The sequence below is a fragment of the Hevea brasiliensis genome, chromosome 4 (genome assembly GCF_030052815.1).
Source record: "Hevea brasiliensis isolate MT/VB/25A 57/8 chromosome 4, ASM3005281v1, whole genome shotgun sequence".
NCBI classification, from domain to species: Eukaryota; Viridiplantae; Streptophyta; class Magnoliopsida; order Malpighiales; family Euphorbiaceae; genus Hevea; species Hevea brasiliensis.
The window spans coordinates 8,742,991-8,762,114 of NC_079496.1; the positions used below are offsets into that span (position 1 = coordinate 8,742,991).

Here is a 19,124-nt window from a genome sequence, read left to right on the forward strand (position 1 = left end):
ATTTTTTATTTTTATTAAATTTTAATTTAATTTTAAATTAAAAAATAATATTTATAATAAAAATATTATAATATATATTATTAAATATTTATAATTTTATTTATTAAAATATTATTTATATTTTATTTAAAATATAAAATAAAATAATTAAAAATTAAAAAAAAATATTAACGCTACTATAAGTAGCGTCTAACCTTTACATTTTATTTTAATTAATTTTTTATTATTTAAAGAAACGTTATTTTGAATAGTATTCTTTTTTTTTTTTTTTTTTTTTCATCCTATTATATATTATAAATAGCGTTTAAAAAAAACACTATTATAGTTAGCATACCATACTCAATCCGTCTAACTCAGCATAATTCACCTTTTTTAATAATTAATTTCAAATTCACTTTTTTTAGTAAAATTTTATTTTTGATTACCCCTTTTTAATTAAAAAAAAAAAACCCCCTAATTGGTGTCTTGAGTTTCTTTCTCCAAAAATTGTAATAAAAAAATTCTAGTGAGGGTATCAACTTTCAAACCTTTGTTAATTAGAAATAATTCTATTTCAAACATCGAGTCGTTGTAGTATAGTGGTGAGTATTCCCGCCTGTCACGCGGGCGACCCGGGTTCGATCCCCGGCAACGGCGTTAAATTTCTTTTTTGCCCCTTGTTTGTCGGCATTCAAAATCAAGTTGACAGGCTTTTTTTTTCTGAATATATATATATATATATATATATATATATACATATAGAGAGTTAATGGCCTTTCTGCAGATTATATCATGAATTTAGGGTTATATTTTTAATTTTCCAAATTTTTTTAGCTTTTTTTTCTTTACTATGAAATTAAGCTCATCCCAGATTTTCTTTTTTGAAAAAAAATATGATTATTTTATTTTTAATAAAATAATAAATCTTATTTTATAAATAGTTAGCATTATATAAATTAATAATTTTTTTATCTAATGATAAAAAAAAAATTAGGGGTAAATAAAGTGAATATAAAAACAAAATAATCATGGGAAGACATCTCCGATATGACTATATGATTATTGACATCAAACCTTGGCTCCGTTCTTAAATGCTAGGCAGCGTTAATTATTCTTTCCTCATTGAAGCAAAAACATTGATCACAGGCCGAGATTTGCAGCATCAAACGAGAATAGGCAAATTAATATATGCAACTGGTCGAATACTCATTTACAAGTTTTTCCGCTGTGAATATACAATTTGGTTTTTGCCTAGTTGCTTACTCCCTCAGTTTAATGCAGATCAACACAGAACTAAACAATGATTTCACATTTTCACTGTGATTTAATGGTTGGCTTCCCCCATCCAATAAAGGACAGAAAGAGGGAGAGTTGAGAAAGCAATCCATTTGTAAGAATGCACTTCAGTATGCATCATTTGCCATCGTTTAGTCCAACCTTAGATTGAGCTCGCTCTTAAAACGAACGCTTGACTTGGGCAACGCTACCCCAAGCCTGCCCAACTAATTGAAGATAGTTTAGTTCCTAATTCTATCCCCCTTGCTGTTTGATGCTTTCGTTAGGAGCTTTTTTTTTTCTTCTAATTAAAATTAAAAGATTTTTACACAATGATTTCATTTTTTATTATATTATAATGTAACATTATGTAGGATTATTACAATAACAGGAACAAGGATAAGCCTTGCACATCAACAACAAGCTACAGATTTTCACTAGGGTTACAACTTCCACTTAGCTTGACATAACAACAATTAACGCTACATTCCAGAAGAAATAATCAAATAAACACACAGCATATATAGTAGTATCTCTCTAAGAAGAGCCTGTTGAACTTTTCCTACCTTTACCAGGAGCACCGCCACTATAACCAGAGCCTGAACCACCTCCAAAGCCAGAGCCACTGCCTCCACCTGTACCGCCTCCGCCACCTCAACCACCACCTTGTCCACCAAAGCTTCCTCCACTGGCCTCCCTGCCAGAGCCACTGCCAAACCCATACCCGGAACCAGAACCACTTCCACTCCTACTTCCACCCCCACCACCTCCTTCTCCTCCACCGCCACCTCCAGCACGAACGCTTCCACCGGCCGAAGGTGACTGTGAAGGAGAATTTTGTGGAAGAGAACGTGGAGGAGGGCTTACAGCTTGGACACAGAGAGCAAAGCTGATAAGTAGAAGAAATACTGAGCAGACCAAAAAAGGACGAGCCATTTGCGGTCGATGTAGGGAAGTGACTTTCCAAAGAGCTATATATATAAACACCCTACTGGTGTTGATAACGCGTAAAGCTCATCAACTGAATAGGGTTTCGGTGCATGGCTGCTTAGTGTTATTATTAATTAAACTATACACTCATCATTTTCAGTGCCAAAATAAGGCGTTACAGTTTAAAAAAACACAATAAAGACATTTAATTTGCAGGGTTCTTTAGGCCTTTTTTTGACCAAATCTAACTTTTATGCATTGTATAATTTAACCTTCCGTTTCCTGTATTAGTGCAGGAAAGCTGTAAAAGTGATGGCCACAATGCTCGGTTCTGGGAAAAATTTTATGATCGATGGCAACTTCTACGTGGGTCTCATCATATTATATGTTGCGCTGAATAAATGACTGATTATTGAAAGCACGATATTTACGAACTCGGAGGCCTGATCCAATGTACGTCCCACCAATTTAAAGCCCCCATCTAGAGTTGCAATCTTACGTTACTAAGCTCGGATGCTGAGATTTCTCTTCCACAGAATCAAAAAGATTAGCGATGTGAGATAATAAGATTCCTCTTTTATCTATGCTTTGCTTGTATAAAATGGCGATTTCGAGGCCAATCAAATCTCTCAACGGTTAAAAGATTAAGTACTCACATTTGAGTAAAATTACAAATTCATCGAAAGAAATTGACCAAATAATGAGCGAGTCTACCCGAAGGAAATGCTTAGAATGGCTTGGAAGGGTGCGCCAAGGCCGTGCGGTAGGCAGTAGCCCCACGCGTGGACGACGCTGGAAAAACCCATTAGCAAGCCAATGTAGTGGACTGGACCCACCCCTTATAATTTAACACCATATGTCCGCTGGCCCACACGTATTATGCATTTGACTTAAAAAAATATATATATACTACACTTTGATCTTACGTCTATTGTTGAAATTATTGTTATAATATATTAATTAAAATTTGTTAAAAATTAATTTTAAATTAAATTTGAAATAATTTAATCAAAGTGTTATTAAAGTTTAATTTGATATGTAGTAGGCTTGAATTTAATGTGAAACGTGGGCCTTGAATTTAATTAATTAAAATTTTTTATTTATATATTATTATTGGAGCATTAGTTGTTAAAAATGTAGTTTAGAAATATTAATAAAATAGTATTAAAAAATAATTTAATGTACATTAATGATAAAATTTTTACAATTTTTAAAATTTTGAATTTTTTTTTCAGAAAACATTTTTTTTTTAACTTCTCAATTTCAACCTCAAACATGGCTATGGCATAGACGTGGTTGAGAACTTCCCTTCGGATGTTGTGATTATATATATATATATATATATATATATATATAAATGGGCCTATTTATTAGAACAAAAATTAACTAAAAGTTCTCGCGGATTCTGACTGCATTTAATGAATTATGCTTGTTGCATGCATGCATACATTCTGAACCCGAATATGCAATTTTTTTTTCTCTTAGAAAAATTATTAATTAATTTCTATATTTTAATAAAATTAATAATTTATATTTTAAAAAATATACTACTTAATTTATATACTTTACTTTGTTAAATTATTTAGTCTCCTCATCAAACTTTTTATTAGTCAATACTAGTTAAATTATTATTTAATTCATCTATTTTAAGAAAATTAATCAGTTGATTTCTATATTTTGAAAAATACTACTATTTAGTCCGTGTGAACTAATTTTTATATTTTAAAAAATATAATATTTTGAAAAATATATTCTCAGATAAAAATAAAAATTTTACTATATAAAAACTAAATCTAAATTTACCCTTTATTTTTAAATTATTCAAGTATTTCTATTCAATTCTTTTGATATCATTTTTGAGTTTTTTATTAGAAAATAATTTTTTTTATTATTTAGAGATGTAAGAAAACTGATCAATTAAACTTGTTGTATAGACATTTTCTATCATTTTTTTTATAAAAAAGATGAAAAGTAGGGAGAGAATGAAGGGAGATCGGATGTGAGTGCAAAGAATGAGAAACATAAAGAGAAAAAAAAAATAAAGGAGAGTAAGAGAGAAATAAGAGAAGAGAATTATGGTAATTGAGATATAAAAAATAATTATAAGACTAAACAAATAATGAAAACAAATTACAAAGACTAACTAATGTGATTTTTAAAATACAAGAGTAACTAATTAGTTTCACTAAAATAGAGAGATTAAATAATAATTTTACTAGTATTGACAAATAAAAAAATTGACGAAGGAATAAATAGTTTAATGAAAGTAAAATAGATGGATTAAATAGTATATTTTTTAAAATATAAATATCAAATAATTAATTTTATTAAAATGTATGTACTAAATAATAATTTTGCCTTAAATTTTGCATGTTCAAATTCGTGAATAGAAAAAAATAATAATAATAATAATGCTCTGCTGTGAAATGTTGTCAATTAGATACTCGTAATTTTATTTTTAACCCATTCTCGCTCAAGTTTATTTACTCAATTATGATTTAATTACTTAAAATTTTAATTTTGATATAAGAATATCTTCTTATTGTTCAATTCAATTAGTTAAAGTGTTGTAATTATATATGGACAATATTTCTAATCAATTAACCTAATTACATTATAACAAGAGCCCATCATTGTTAATAATAATCTCAAGCCAACCATAAAAAAGGATTTGTACGTAACAAAATTCAAAGGAAACAACAATTAGCATTGAAACATGAAATTGCAAAACACAGCAACTGATACAAATTAACTACGATCCATGTCTCCAGAGAGACCACTAGCTAGATGGCAATGACTTAACATAAACTCACTACTTATACTGAACAGAATATTAACGCGTTAACTAAGAAGCTAAAACATCAAACACAAAGCTAATGTACTTAACTAAGGACATGGTAAAATCCCACCACTAGAGCCACCCACACCACCAACAGCACCACCAGCGGCACCTCCACCAGCTCTACCACCTAGGCCACCAATGCCCCCCAGCCCACTGAGACCTCCTCCAGTACCAAGACCACTATATCCCCCTATTCCACCAACTCCACCAATTCCACCATACTTGCCAATTCCACCTAGCCCACCAACTACACCAGCGTAACCACCCATCCCTGCAAAGCCACCAACACCACCATAGATGAAATTCTTTTTGTCTTTAAGACCAGTGCTGGTAGGTGACTCAGCCACGGGTGCAGTAGCATGCACAAAAACTTGCTCATCCCTTGGGAGGTTTTTGACCGTTAACTTAGGTGGACAAGGAAGAAAATGCTTTTGGTCACTTAGAGCAGTATGATCAGAAGGCACATTACGTGCACTTGCATGCACAAAAGCGAAAACAAGACCAAGAATGTAAAACCACCTACCCATCGAACTCAGTTAGCTAGTTGAGGTTGATGTATATGTGGTGGTGGTGTTGCATGGCTGATGGATTATATACAAGGGAATGGAGGGTTGGTGACAGTTGAGGGTCATAAAAGGGTGACTTTGCTCTCACAATCTCGAGAAGGGAAATTCTTTGAATTTTGAATCAGAGAGTTAGGTAAATCAAAAGAAGGGAAATTTAAAGAAGTCATGTGTCCTGTCTCATTCATTCATGCCTGCTAATTGCCAGATTTTTTATGTACTTTCATTAAACTTATACTAAATTTCTACAGTTCGAAAAAAAGTACATAAACTCTCATTCAAATATTATATCAAAATAAAGAGTTGGGTTAAATTTTATTTAGGACATAATTACATAGCATTTAAAAAAAAGAGAAAATTAATAATGATAAAAATAATTAATAATTATTTTAATTTTAGAAAATTTTAATTCAAAAAATTCTCATTAATTTTATTTTTTTAATGATGAAATTTAAATTGTATGTTGGCTGGAATATGATATGAGTTTACTTTTTGTTGTCATTGCTATGGAACTAACTAGCAAGTAGATGCGTCCTTCGATGTGCATTAACTTTACAGCCAAGTTGGCAATGCATCCTTCTTCGGCTCTTTAGTTGTAACTAGGGTGTACAAATAAATCGACAAACCGATCAATCTCATATGAATAAATTTAAATTTAAATTAGTGATTTTATATATAATTACTTTTGATTTAAGTTTCAAGTTAATATAATAAAAATCGAATCTAAACCCTCACACGCGCATATATATATATATAAAATACGTAAATAACTTTATTTTATTTTTTATTTTTATTGAACAATACATATTTTATTTTTTAATTAATGCATGATAAATAGGTGTATGAAAAAAGTTTAACAAGAGTTGAATTACAAAAATTAAACAAGGATTAAAACAAGTAAAAATTACCCAAATCAAATTTAATTTGTTAGCTTTAATTTAAATATTATCAAAATTGACTTTTTCGATTTAATTTGGTAAAATACATCGAATTCGTTCAAATCGATTCATGTACACTCCTAATTTTAGCGATTCACAAAATTTTAAAGATTTTTAATTTTTGTTATATAAAAAAAAGAAATTCTTAAATAAATATGTTAAAATATTAATTAATTAACAACGATTATTTAATTTATATACTGCAATTGTTAATAGAATTTATTTAAAAATAAAAAAATTGTGACACCTTTGTTGACGTTGAACAGTCTAGATTGAAGTTAGCCAGATGGAGATTGAGATATTTGGGAGGCCACAGCAGGCTGAGCCCAACAAAGGCCTACTGGCCCAAAGTTGTGGTTTTCGAAGAGGCCAATGTTTAACTGTTGAGATGAAACGAGCTTTAATTTGTTTTACTTTTGCTTTGTACTACTCAGCCTTACATATATTCAACAACTTTTATTTATTTATTTGGTGATAAAAATTGGTGTAGAAATAAGCTGACCATAGAGCTACTTTTATTTATTGAACCAACATCATGAACTCCTTTCCTTTTTCATGTAGTTCAAGCACTATAATTCATTCGCAACAACTGACAGAACATGAGTTACATTGTTATGTACTGAATCATGGAGTTGTAGGAAACCAAAAATGCAAATTTATACTCTATATAGGACCAAACTTTATCCCAAACATCTACTTCTGCATTTGATATAGGTTTCTGAACTATTGGGCAGTGGGGCTGGTACTGGTAGCTTTGAAGATAGAGAGCTTTTGCCTGTTTTGCACCTTCTTCTTGGTGGTAATAGATTCAAATGTTTCTCAAGAAGTGGTAACCCCTGCAGTTTTTGCATAGATATATAATACAACAATCTTTGGAATATTGTCATAGTAACCAGTATCATCAAAAGATAAATGGGCAAGTTTCAAAAATCAACACCCCATAGAAAAGGCAAACTAATGATTTTTCTCTTTTATATTAATGAATTAGGGAATTGCTATATTAATACACGTGATTATTAATAATTTTAATTTATATATATATATATATATATATATATATTTAGTTTTAATATATAAAAATAATATAATATTTTAAATTATATATATATAAGTTACCTTATAATAATGACTACTTATTTTAATTTTAATAGGTTAACTATTAAATAATTTATAACTTATATATAATAGAGAATGTCGCATATTAACCATGTGGCAATATTATAAAAGAGAATATCATGTGTCAGACTCTTTTATTAATTATTTCAAATTTTACTTATTATTACTTTTATCTCTCAAATTTTTTTGATAAAAATTTCATAATATAAATAATTAAAAAAATGCATATAATATATATATATGTGTGTGTGTATGTGTAATTAATATAGGTTAATGTATTGTAAGTTACCTTATAATAATAATTACTTATTATAATATTAATAAGGTAATTGTTAAATAACTTATAACTTACATATAATAAGAGAATGTCACGTAACAATAAGAGAATATATGTGTCAGACTTTGTCACATATTAGTCATATGGTAATATTGTTTAAGAGAATGTCGTGTGACAGATTGAGTTACCGGAGCTTTGTCTTATTGCTTTAGTTACTTCTAACCTTTCGTGAGTCATGAACAACTCAAAATCAATCATCCAACACCCACAGAAATAAGGATCAATTATTAGGTCATATATTGATCATCTCACATTTATAATTTTTGTAGTACAAGACACATGCAAAAACCTTTTATCTCTGGTGAGACAATGCTTTTTTAGCAGAAAGTAGTGTCCTTTCTAAAATAGCATAGCAGTCTAAGAAACTTTGGAAAAGTTCTGAGTTGCAAATTAGGAATCAATTCTTTTTTGCTGAGAAAAGTAAAAGCCAGAAACCAAACCCCAATTATGCTGGCACACACTCATGATCATGAACGGGAATCAATGGCCCAACTGATCATGGGTCCCTCTGAAGTAGAATATTGAGGTCAAATCAATGACTTGATCTTTCAGTATTGTTCTCGGGGAATCAACTTTTTGGTGAACTTTTACTAGATTCTTTCTTTATATCCTGCCTAAGAACTGCCATAATTTGAATAATGTGATCAGTTTACTATAATGAACCAAAACCAGAACTAGCACACACTTTGCTTAACTGAATTTCCTCTTGTATTATTATAGTACTAGATAAGCCTGAACAGAAATCAGTACTGAAGGAAAAGAAGCGCTTGATTCTTATATGCCATTTTCCTAGTTATCTAGGATATAGACTATAGTTCAAATTGGAATTTAGATGATTTAAGGAAGCATAAGTTTTTCTTCTTGTACCTGACATTACACCAAAAGACAAATCCTGCAAGTATTGGCTCTATTTGTTGCTTTGCATTAGTCATAAAAAATATATCAATCTTTAATTTCTTTACATTAAAAAGAACAAGGGGTTACCAAACATATAAGAAAACAAGCTTCCCCTCTGCATGAATCTGCAACATCCAGAATTTATCACTTGAAACCCACTTTGGCATTAGAGGAAGATGAGTAAAGTAATGAGGAAGCAGAGAAGCTTGAGTTATTGCTTTTTCGATATAAACTTTGCATTGCTGGCTTTGATGATGAACTTGCTGGAACTGCACTGCTTGATTTCTTGTTTTCTGTATCAATTGCTGGTGATCCTTTAAGGAGCATATCGACTTTTGCATACTCCTCTCTCTCATGTTTGATCTCCTTAAGCATTGCAGCCGCGTCCTTCATGGTAGGTCTTTCATCAGGGGAGGAATTTACACACAATAAGGCTACACCTAATGCTTGCATCATCTCATCGATTTCTGGTTCCGGTCGAGATAATAAGCAAGGATCTAGTACTTCAATTCCTCCCCTCTTCTGTCTAACCCAATCTACTACATGTAGTCCTTCTGGTATGGTTGGATCAATTGGTTGCTTGCCTGTCAGGACTTCCAATACCACTACACCATAGCTATAAACATCACTTTTCTCTGTGATCTTCATCATATAGCCATATTCTGAATAGAACAGTAAAGTTGCTTTAATAACATTGTGTATGTATAAAAGAATATCCTTAGGTAAATGTTATATTCATCAATTTTCAATGAATGCAATATATATATGCAGACCACAAAAATTGAATTTGGGATAGCGCAAGAAAGCAAAATACACGAAAAAGACAATTAAATACTGTGGTGCACTTACCAGGAGCGATATATCCATAAGAGCCTGCAACCGTATTGGAGGATCGAGCAAAATCACCATCATCAACAAGCTTGGCAAGGCCAAAATCTGAAATATAAGGCTCAAATTCAAGGCCAATAAGGATGTTATTAGCTTTGATATCTCTGTGAACGATTGGAGGAACACAATCATGGTGCAAATAAGCCAGGCCTTGTGCTGCTCCCAACAAAATTTGGTACCTAACATCCCATTCCAATGCATTTCCTGTTCTCTCATGAAGGAGACTGCCTAAGCTTCCATTAGGCATATAATCGTACATTAGCAATCTTGTATTTCGATTCCAACAACAACCCAAGAACCTAACTATGTTATTATGCCTGACAGAGCCAAGTGTTTTTATTTCTGCTGAGAAGGAATCAAAAACGCCACTTTTGTCATCAGTGCATCCATTGGCTGCAGCCATTGTGTTTGGCCAGAGCTTCTTCACAGCAATGACTTCACCATTATCCATATCAGCACGGTAAACAATACCAGAGCACCCTTTTCCAATTACATTGGCATCCACCATGCATCTCAGTACTTGATCCATAGAGAAATTCAACTTCTGGAATAGAGTGAATTGCCAGGGCCATGAGTCTCCCAACTCAGACTCATCATCATCTCTAACGGTTCTTCGTGCATGAATAATAGCAATTGTTCCCATAATCACCATTGCTATTGTCAATGTGATCAACAAAGAAATTGCTAGCTTAAGCTTTCGAGACTGCCTTATGTCTTCTCCATTTACTGGCAGTCCTGTCCTGCCTACATCACTCAAGAAACAGGAGTCCTTGATTGAAGAACACAGGCCTTGGTTAGCAGCCAAGTCTGTTGGTGATAGCTGTCTAAACAGCTTATTATCAGGAAGATAGCCAGTGAAGTTATTGTAAGATATGTTGAGAGAAACAAGGTTGTCAAGACCTGCAAGCTGACTTAAATTTCCCTCAAGCTTGTTATGTGAAAGGTCCAATATTGAAAGCTTAGTGAGTGCAGATATCTGAGGTGGAATTGACCCTGTAAGTCCATTATAACTGAGATTGAGAGCAATGTCAAGGGCTTCTATTCGACCTAATTCCATCGGGATGCTGCCAGTGAGCTCATTGCTGCCAAGATCAAGCAATTGAAGGCTTGAGCAGAGGCCAAGTGATGAAGGTATTAATCCGGAGAATGAATTTCTGCTCAGAATTAACTTGTTAAGTGAAACAAGGAGACCCAAGCTCCCTGGTATTTGACCCTCAAATTGATTAATGGAGATATCTAGGACCTGAAGCCCTCTTAGAGATAACAATGAGTTTGGCAGGGTACCCTGTAATGTGTTGTTGCTAAGGTCTATCATTTGCAATTCTGTGCAGCTTCCTATTTCATCAGGGACAGACCCTTGAAGGCGATTGCTAGATAGATCAAGAAAGTTCAAGTTCTTAAGACCCGCAATTTCTTTAGGAATGCCACCAGAAATCCTGTTGTTACCAAGTCTTAGTCGCACAAGAGAGCTACAATTACCAATCTCTGGTGGTATAGAACCAGAAATGTCATTAGATATTAAGAGAAGCTTCGTGAGGTTTTGAAGCTGAAACAAGCCTGGAGGGACGCTTCCAGTGAGCGAATTGTGAGACATGTCTAGTGCTTGAAGGTTACTGCAATTAGCCAAACTTAAAGGAATGCTTCCTTCAAGCTGGTTTTGCCAGGCAAAGAATACAGTGAGCTTTGACAACTTTCCAAGCTCTGGTGGGATTAAACCTGAGATCTGATTTGTGTCCAGTTGCAATTGCAAAAGATTTGAAGCATTGGAAAGACTGGATGGTATTGAACCAGATACTTTATTATTACTAATCATAAACTCTTCAAGCTCCAAAAGACCTCCTATAGAAGAAGGCATGGTCCCAGACAGAGAATTCAAAGAAAGATCAATCATTTTCAAGCTGGTACAATTGCCAATCTCTTCTGGGATGACTCCAACAAGACTATTTTGCCATAACAACAATTGTTCAAGCTTTTCAAGCTTGCCAATCTCTGGCGGAATTGATCCAGAGAGACTGTTTTCATAAAGAAACAAGCTTACAAGCTCAGAGCAGTTACCTATATCAGAAGGAATCTCGCCTGAGAGCATTGTTGTATAAATGGACAATGTTTGCAGCTTGCTTAGCTTACCCAATGAAACAGGCAAAGAACCTGAAATTCTTGTCTCAGCCAACCCCAAAATAGTCAAGTTGCTGCAATCTCCAAGCTCGTCAGGAACTTTGCCAATAATGTCTTTGTTCCCTCCTGCTCTAAGAGCTTCAAGACTGGACAATTTGCCTAGCTCAGTTGGGATATAACCACCTAAGTGATTATCGAAAAGAAGCAGATTCTTGAGTCTACTGCAGTTGCTTAGCTCAACTGGCATTTTTCCAGTTAGTTGATTAGAGTTCAAAATCAAGTCCTCGAGATTTCGAAGCCGGCCAATGCTACCCGGAATGATGCCAACTAGACTATTAGAGCTTAAGTCGATGGACGCGAGTGAAACACAGTCACCAATATCAAGTGGGATGGTTCCAGTGATATTGGCATCAGAAATGACAAGTTTACTTAGAAAGCGAAATGAAGAGAGATTGAATGGTAAGGGAAGCTGAAGAGGAACTGATTGGATGTTTATTTCAGTGACAAAACCTTGAGGAGAGCATGTTATGGAGGTCCAGTTGCATGGAGTAGAATCAAGATTGTTCCAGTTAGAGAAGAAAGAGGGTGGAGATGGAGAGGAATGTAGCCAAGAGAAAAGAATAGAGGCTTCATGGTTTGGTGCAGCCAAGGAAGTTGACAGAAGAGTTGGGAGAAGAGTAAGGATAAAGAATGATAAGGAAGAAGAAGGAAGAGAGGAAGAGAAGAGGATTTGCCTCGAGCTGGGCATTGACATTTGCCTCAATTTCCAAAACTTTCTTCTCGGATTTGCATCATTGGTTTTTGCTGCTGCTTCTTCTCTTTCTAAAAACTATGTGTCTTGCTTGATTTGAACTCAAACTCAAACAAGTATGGTGTTAGTATAGTGTTTAGGACCTCGCCTCGTAATTGCACAAGCAAAACTAAAAGAAGGAATAAAATAAGATAAAGAAATTTAAAAAAAAAAAAAAAAAAAAACAATGCCTAGAGATCAACAAACTGCACCACCACCTCCATCACCAGCCCACACCCTCGCATGGGATCCTCCTCTCTCTCTCTCTCTCTCTCTCTCTCTCTCTCTCTCTCTGATGCATATAAAATAATGGAAGGTGTTGCCAGTTGGGTTCACGCACAGGGAAGAAAGGCACCACCACATGCACACGAGTTCTATATATCTTTTCTTTACAAGCAGAGAATTGTTTAATTTGGTGGCTCAGCAGGAAATCAGGTTGGCTCGGTTTTATTATAGTTTAGTTTTGACTATTATATATATACACACACACCCAGTAAAGAGCAGTTAGCACTTAGCACCATCTCCAATTCAGTGTTTTCCTCTTCAGCTACCAGTCTTCCATTTTAAATGTAAACAGACACTTTGCTTACTCTATCACTTACTTAAATTCTTGGAAGTTTATTGGGTTCGGTTGCTCCTTTGAATTCTTGCCTTTCCTGTGAAACACCTTGGTTTTTAAAGCCACTACATGTGTCATAACTCATAAATGTGAAAATTAATTTCTTCATCTAGTGAATATTTCAATCATCTTTTCGATTATATATAAAATTTACAAGTTTGAATTCTAATTAGAATTTATATATTTTATAAAAAAAAATGTTATTGCACTAAACTTAAATATCGAAAGAAAGTGCTTTTATTTCTAATGTTGTAATAAGTTGACAACTTCTAAGAGATGGGTTATAGGTGTTCTTGGCAATTATCTTAGCAAGATTTAAACTTTTGCATTGAAGCTTCCACCAAACAAAATTGGAATATATAATTGCCTTATTAAGCATTGGCATGTAATTAATGGGACTGAAGAAATTAACTTATTCAATTAACTGCCATACTGGGGATTTTTCACCCGCTACATTACAACTATCCTACCATCTACGTGTCTCAAGCATAACATTTATATTTCATAAACTTGAAATGAAGAAGATGCACAAAACATTACATGGAATGTCATTAACATTCAGAAAACAGTTGGGTTTTATTTTGTTATTTCGCTTTCTTTCTGATTAATTAAATTCACTTTCTTATAATAATTAATTCTGAATTAACAAAAGAAAAAAAGTCATCAAAGCATATTGCATAATATAGTTTGAAATTAAACCATCTCTGATCATCTGGTTAATAAAAAAATTAATCAGGCTTATCAATGTAATTATTCATGGTAATTAGCATGCATGTAAATTTATCAGAAATGTGATAGGAAGTGTTGTGACAATTCCTGACTGTTTGTGCATGCAAAAAAAAATAAGCAAATAAAATTATCATGCATCTTCTTATAACTTGCATTCAAAGTTACAAAAGTAATGCTCGATATCATGGCACAGAATCACTTTCTGCTCAAGCTAAGAAACATAATGGCTTATTTTTACACGTATTAAAGCCTAATTAGGACAGTAAGGTTAGCATTTCGATTATTTTTGAGCTGACAAAACATAATATGCTGGAGGGTATCCTTCGAAGCAAGAGATTAGGTACAAATCACTGTTAGATCCAATGTTATATACTGTGCACGTTTATATTTTAATCAATAGATTATAAAGCAAGCTCCAAAATTTCTCATAGGGTTCATCAGATATTTGTTTGCGCTTAACAATAAGTTTTGGGGAAAGAATCACCAATTAATTTTTGAGCTCATAATCTCATTATTTTAAAAATAATTGTAATATTATAAAATGAATTTCATTTGCTTTTGAAGAATTTGCAATGAATTAAAAAAAAATTGATAAGAATATAAATTATTCAATAAAATAATTCTGTTAAAATTTTCTTTTAATAAGTAATTGGTGAATAATAAATTGATGGCATGGAGCTCAATAATTGGCGGTCTCATAGGATGTAAAAAAACATAACTTCTCTAAGGCTATATCCTTTAAAAAAAATTAAAAAAAAAAACTTTTATATATGCTAAAAAATGACCCTATTAAGGGAAAGGTAAATAGAGGCATATGTAGACGTTTGACTATAAAGAGGAGCTAATAGCTAAAGGGCAGCAAATTAGCAATCATGTGGCCAAAGGAAACCCTAAGAAGTGGGTCAGTATCTTACATTCCCATAATCATGAAAAGAAGGAAAAAGAGAAGAGAAGCAAAACCAAAACCGAACAAGACAAGACAAGGCAAGGCTTACGTCCCAATCTATAACTTATAGTAGTGAGAAAAATAATTAGAAAATGGAGTTTTCTTGGCGTTGAGTGAATTGAGTAGAGAAAGAAAAAAGAGCACATCCCTGTTTTTGAGGTCATGTCACGTGAGCATGGGAATCCACTAATTGCTTCACCAAACCAAATCCTTTTTTACATTTCTTAATTTTATTTGATATAAAATTAATAAAAGATAATTATTATTTTTATAATATTTTATTTTTATCAATATTGTTTAAATATTTAAAAAGAAAAAATTATTTTTTTATGAATTAAATGTTAATATTAAAAATTTAAATTAATAATTATCATTTTTAAAAATTAAAATTTATAAAGAAAATATTTACTCTTATTTTTAAACTTTCTATCAATCATATTTTTATATTAATAATATTAATTATGAAATATACAATTTAAAGTATAGTAATTTGTCCCATGTGGGACAGAGTGTCCCTTAAACTACTACTTTGTGACCATAAACACCCCCCGCGGCCTTGCGAATTTCCCAGTGACGTATTTGCTTCTGTCACGAAACCAAATCAGCTTACCCACACACCACTGCATCCTTTGCCTTTTGAAAATTTGAACCCAGGAGGGTGGTCTTTTATGCTCTTGTTTTGAAGTCCTAGACACAGCCATTGGATGGATCAAGGATTCCTAATCAACGGTCAAGATGGAGAGCTCATAGTCCATTATCAACCTCCTTACGAAGAAGACTGGAACAGAAGCACAATGAATATAAGCATATATTGTGAATGTGTTGAACATGATCAAAAATTGAGTACTTATCAGATCATAACACAATTAAATGAAGTGTGCTTAAAAAAAAAAATTAAATAAAGTGCCATGTGATAATAGACTCAAATTTATTTTAGATTATTTATTCTCATAAAATGAGTATATATTATATAATTAAATTAAATACGCAACTATAATCATATATTGATGGGATGAAACATTAGATTGTTGAGCAAAGATAGTAAAAAATAAAAATATATAATTTTAAAAATTATATTTACGTGGATTTAAAAAATATATATATATTTTTTATATTTTTATTGATTAATTTGATAATATTGAAATTGTTTGATAAACACCATAATGTATGTTGTGTGACTGTTAGAGCCCAAATAATGTTGGTGGGAGTTGCTTTTCTTCTGGGTAAGCAACCACCATCTGAGCCCATTGGGCCATTATGTTTGTATGCTCTGTTGTCCTTGATCTACTCCCATTACCAAATACGCAAGTTACGCTGTGCCCATACCTGGCTCCAATTTTTTTTCCCCCATTCTCGGAATCATGCAGAAGTTTGAAGCCACACCCTTACAATACGAGACAGAACAAAATACTCTCCCATTAACAACACTGGTTTTCATGATCAATGAGCAAAGTTCATTGATACTAAAATTGCCTCTAAGATTTATTGGGCCTTTTAGGCAATAGGCATTGTAATGTCAAAATTTATTCATATTCATGATTTCATAAGGGCGAGATTTTGCGGAGGGAAGGAATGGATTTGTGAAGAGCTGTTGGCGAGGTTAGGTATTGCCAAGGGCCTCCATGATAGCGAATGAGGTGAAGTTCTCAGAGGCAATGAGCTCCGTTACGGTGAATTGGCAGCACTTCTCCTTCTCGATCAAGTCGTGGATTTCTAGATTTTCTGAGTGAGAATGATTTCTGTGTTTTCTGTGCTTCATGTTCTAGAATTCGACTTTTTTTAATTTTTATTTTAATTAAAAATAATAAATAATTTTTAATATTTAAAAACTAAAAAAATTATTATTAAAAATATAATGTTTTATTAATATCGACTGATTTGAGTTAATAATCAAAAGTTTTGAGTTAACGATATAATTCCTTATCAAAAGATGCTTATTTTTCTTCACCCCCCAAACGGAGCCTTAACAAATTGAGGGGCCCAGATAACAAAAATAATAGGTAAAGCGTGGAAAAACATACATTGAATATGTCCCAGAGTTGGACCAAAACGCATCTTTTCATTGGCTTGACTCCCTCGCATTGAATCGTGTCAGAAAAATAATTATTAAGAAAATTAATATTAAATGATATTATTTTTAATTTAAAATAATAAACAGATTTATTTAATTTCTTTTTTATTTAATATTTTAATTTTTAAATTAAATCGAAAGAAGTGCTATATTCTATATAGCACATTCTAAAGGAAACCAATCTCAAGTTTATTTGCGAAGTTATAAAGGTTTCAACTTCGAAGCTAAGTTGATGGCATTAATGAAAATTCGTGCAAGACAAAAGGGCTGTTTGGTGTAACATCGGAATGACTCTTGGACTTTTTTTTAAATCATTGAAAAAAAAAAAATTCATACGCATTTATTATTTATTTTATTTTTATATATTCAGTTTTTGTCGTTTCTTTTTCACCGCTTTCCACACTTCTCTTCTCTAAGTTGACCCATTCATTTACGCTTATGTCCCTACAGTCACAGTGTTTTTCTTCTTCTTAATTAATGTCTATTCAATTTCCCATAAAAAAAAAAAAAAAGAAAAACTAACGCGTCAATTACTTTTCACACCTTTTCTCTTCCCAATAAACTAAAGCCACTGCTGCTTTTGTGTTTTCTCTACCTTATAAATTAAGTAATGTATTATTGATTCTTTACATTTTAAAATAATAATATAAAAACACACTTTTTTTAATAACTGTTATAATAATTAATAGATGAGTTATTATAAAATATATTTTATTTTTAAATAGTATATTTTAATATATCTTATATTATTTTTTAAATTACATTTAATTTTAAATTTGTATATAATTATAATAAATAAATTTTTTCACTATAAATATAAAAATTGTAATAATTATTTAAGTATTAATTATTTTATTTGTTATTTAAAATTTTTATATGATAATTAAAAAGTAATTAAATTACTTAAATTATAATAAAATAATCTTTAATTTAATTACATTACTTTTTATCTTAAATAAGTGTTAATAACAGTTTTATATAGTGTTTACATGAGATAAGGAAAAAATTATAAAAAAATATTTCTTGATATTTTTAAAATAATAGATGATTATACACAAATTAATATTTAAAAAAATAAATAAAAATGGATGGAGAGAATAATTATTTTTTTATTATTTTGTATGATTAAAAATAATTTGATTATATAAAATTAATTAGAATAAATTATTATTGAATTTTAATAAAAATATCTTAATCCAACTAAACAATAAAATTCACATCTACTAATTAATGGAAAAAAAGAAAACTCTAAAATACAACTTTTAATAATTAATCCAAATGCCTGTGTTATTATACAAGGGACATTTTTGGTAATTGACATAAAAATCCGTTCGGTACAAACAAGCCTTATCCCACTGGAGGTATAAAATTAGCAAGGCAACCAAACAGGTCTTAATTTTCCTTTTTTCCTCAAATCAAAGTTTATAAATATATCTCACTCTTACAGTGTTGTAAAAGAAAAGAAGAGAAAAGAAAAAGGAAAAAAGAAAAAGAATAGGAAAAGGAAAAGCCGTGACCCAGAATATGGCAGTAGCAGCCTTGAAGGTGGTGATTACTCGGCCGGTGACTTTCGTGACCGGCAACGCTAAGAAACTGGAGGAAGTCCGAGCCATCATCGGACAATCCATTCCCTTGCGGTCTATGAAAATTTATCGTACTTGCTTTCACTTCCTCTCTCTGTAAAACTTTAATTTTCTTTCTCTACAAAACTAACTAGGGTGTGCAATTTGCCCTTTGGTTTTTCAGTCCCTGAGCTTCAAGGTGAACCAGATGAGATCTCCAAGCAAAAAGCTCGTTTGGCCGCTGAAAAGGTATTTATCCATGTCCGTATATAGGTAGTGTATTTCATTGTTTCTGCGCGTGTGCGCTTTCTTGCGCGTGTTTGTTCGTCTCTGTTTGAGAGTGATACTGAATTTCTTTTTGTTTACTGCAAATGGAGGGTGAAAGGTCCTGTTTTAGTAGAGCACACTTGTCTTTGCTACAATGCCCTCAAGGGTCTTCCAGGTACAATTTATTTGGCTTAGGTTTTGAAAATTTTTTTCATGTACTTGTTTTTCGCTCTTAATTTTGCAAATTTAGTTGGCTTATG

At 32.0% G+C, this 19,124-nt stretch overlaps 2 protein-coding genes and 1 non-coding gene across 3 annotated transcripts; 1 reads left to right on the forward strand and 2 right to left on the reverse strand.

Moving 5' to 3' along the window:
- The first annotated feature begins 564 nt into the window (after positions 1-564).
- On the forward strand, positions 565-636 carry TRNAD-GUC (transfer RNA aspartic acid (anticodon GUC)). The gene has a single exon. It is a non-coding gene; the product is annotated as a tRNA-Asp (tRNA).
- Positions 637-5,070: 4,434 nt separating this feature from the next.
- LOC110638412 (glycine-rich protein 23-like) lies at positions 5,071-5,553 on the reverse strand. The gene has a single exon (XM_021788960.2). The coding sequence runs from the start codon at positions 5,551-5,553 to the stop codon at positions 5,071-5,073; it is 483 nt and encodes a 160-aa protein (XP_021644652.2).
- A 3,335-nt stretch (positions 5,554-8,888) lies between these two features.
- On the reverse strand, positions 8,889-13,053 carry LOC110638403 (LRR receptor-like serine/threonine-protein kinase RGI1). Its single transcript, XM_021788955.2, has 2 exons — positions 9,727-13,053; positions 8,889-9,539 (listed from the first exon to the last, which is right to left on the reverse strand). The coding sequence occupies exons 1-2, from the start codon at positions 12,632-12,634 to the stop codon at positions 9,022-9,024; spliced, it is 3,426 nt and encodes a 1,141-aa protein (XP_021644647.2). The 5' UTR covers positions 12,635-13,053; the 3' UTR covers positions 8,889-9,021.
- Positions 13,054-19,124: the final 6,071 nt, after the last annotated feature.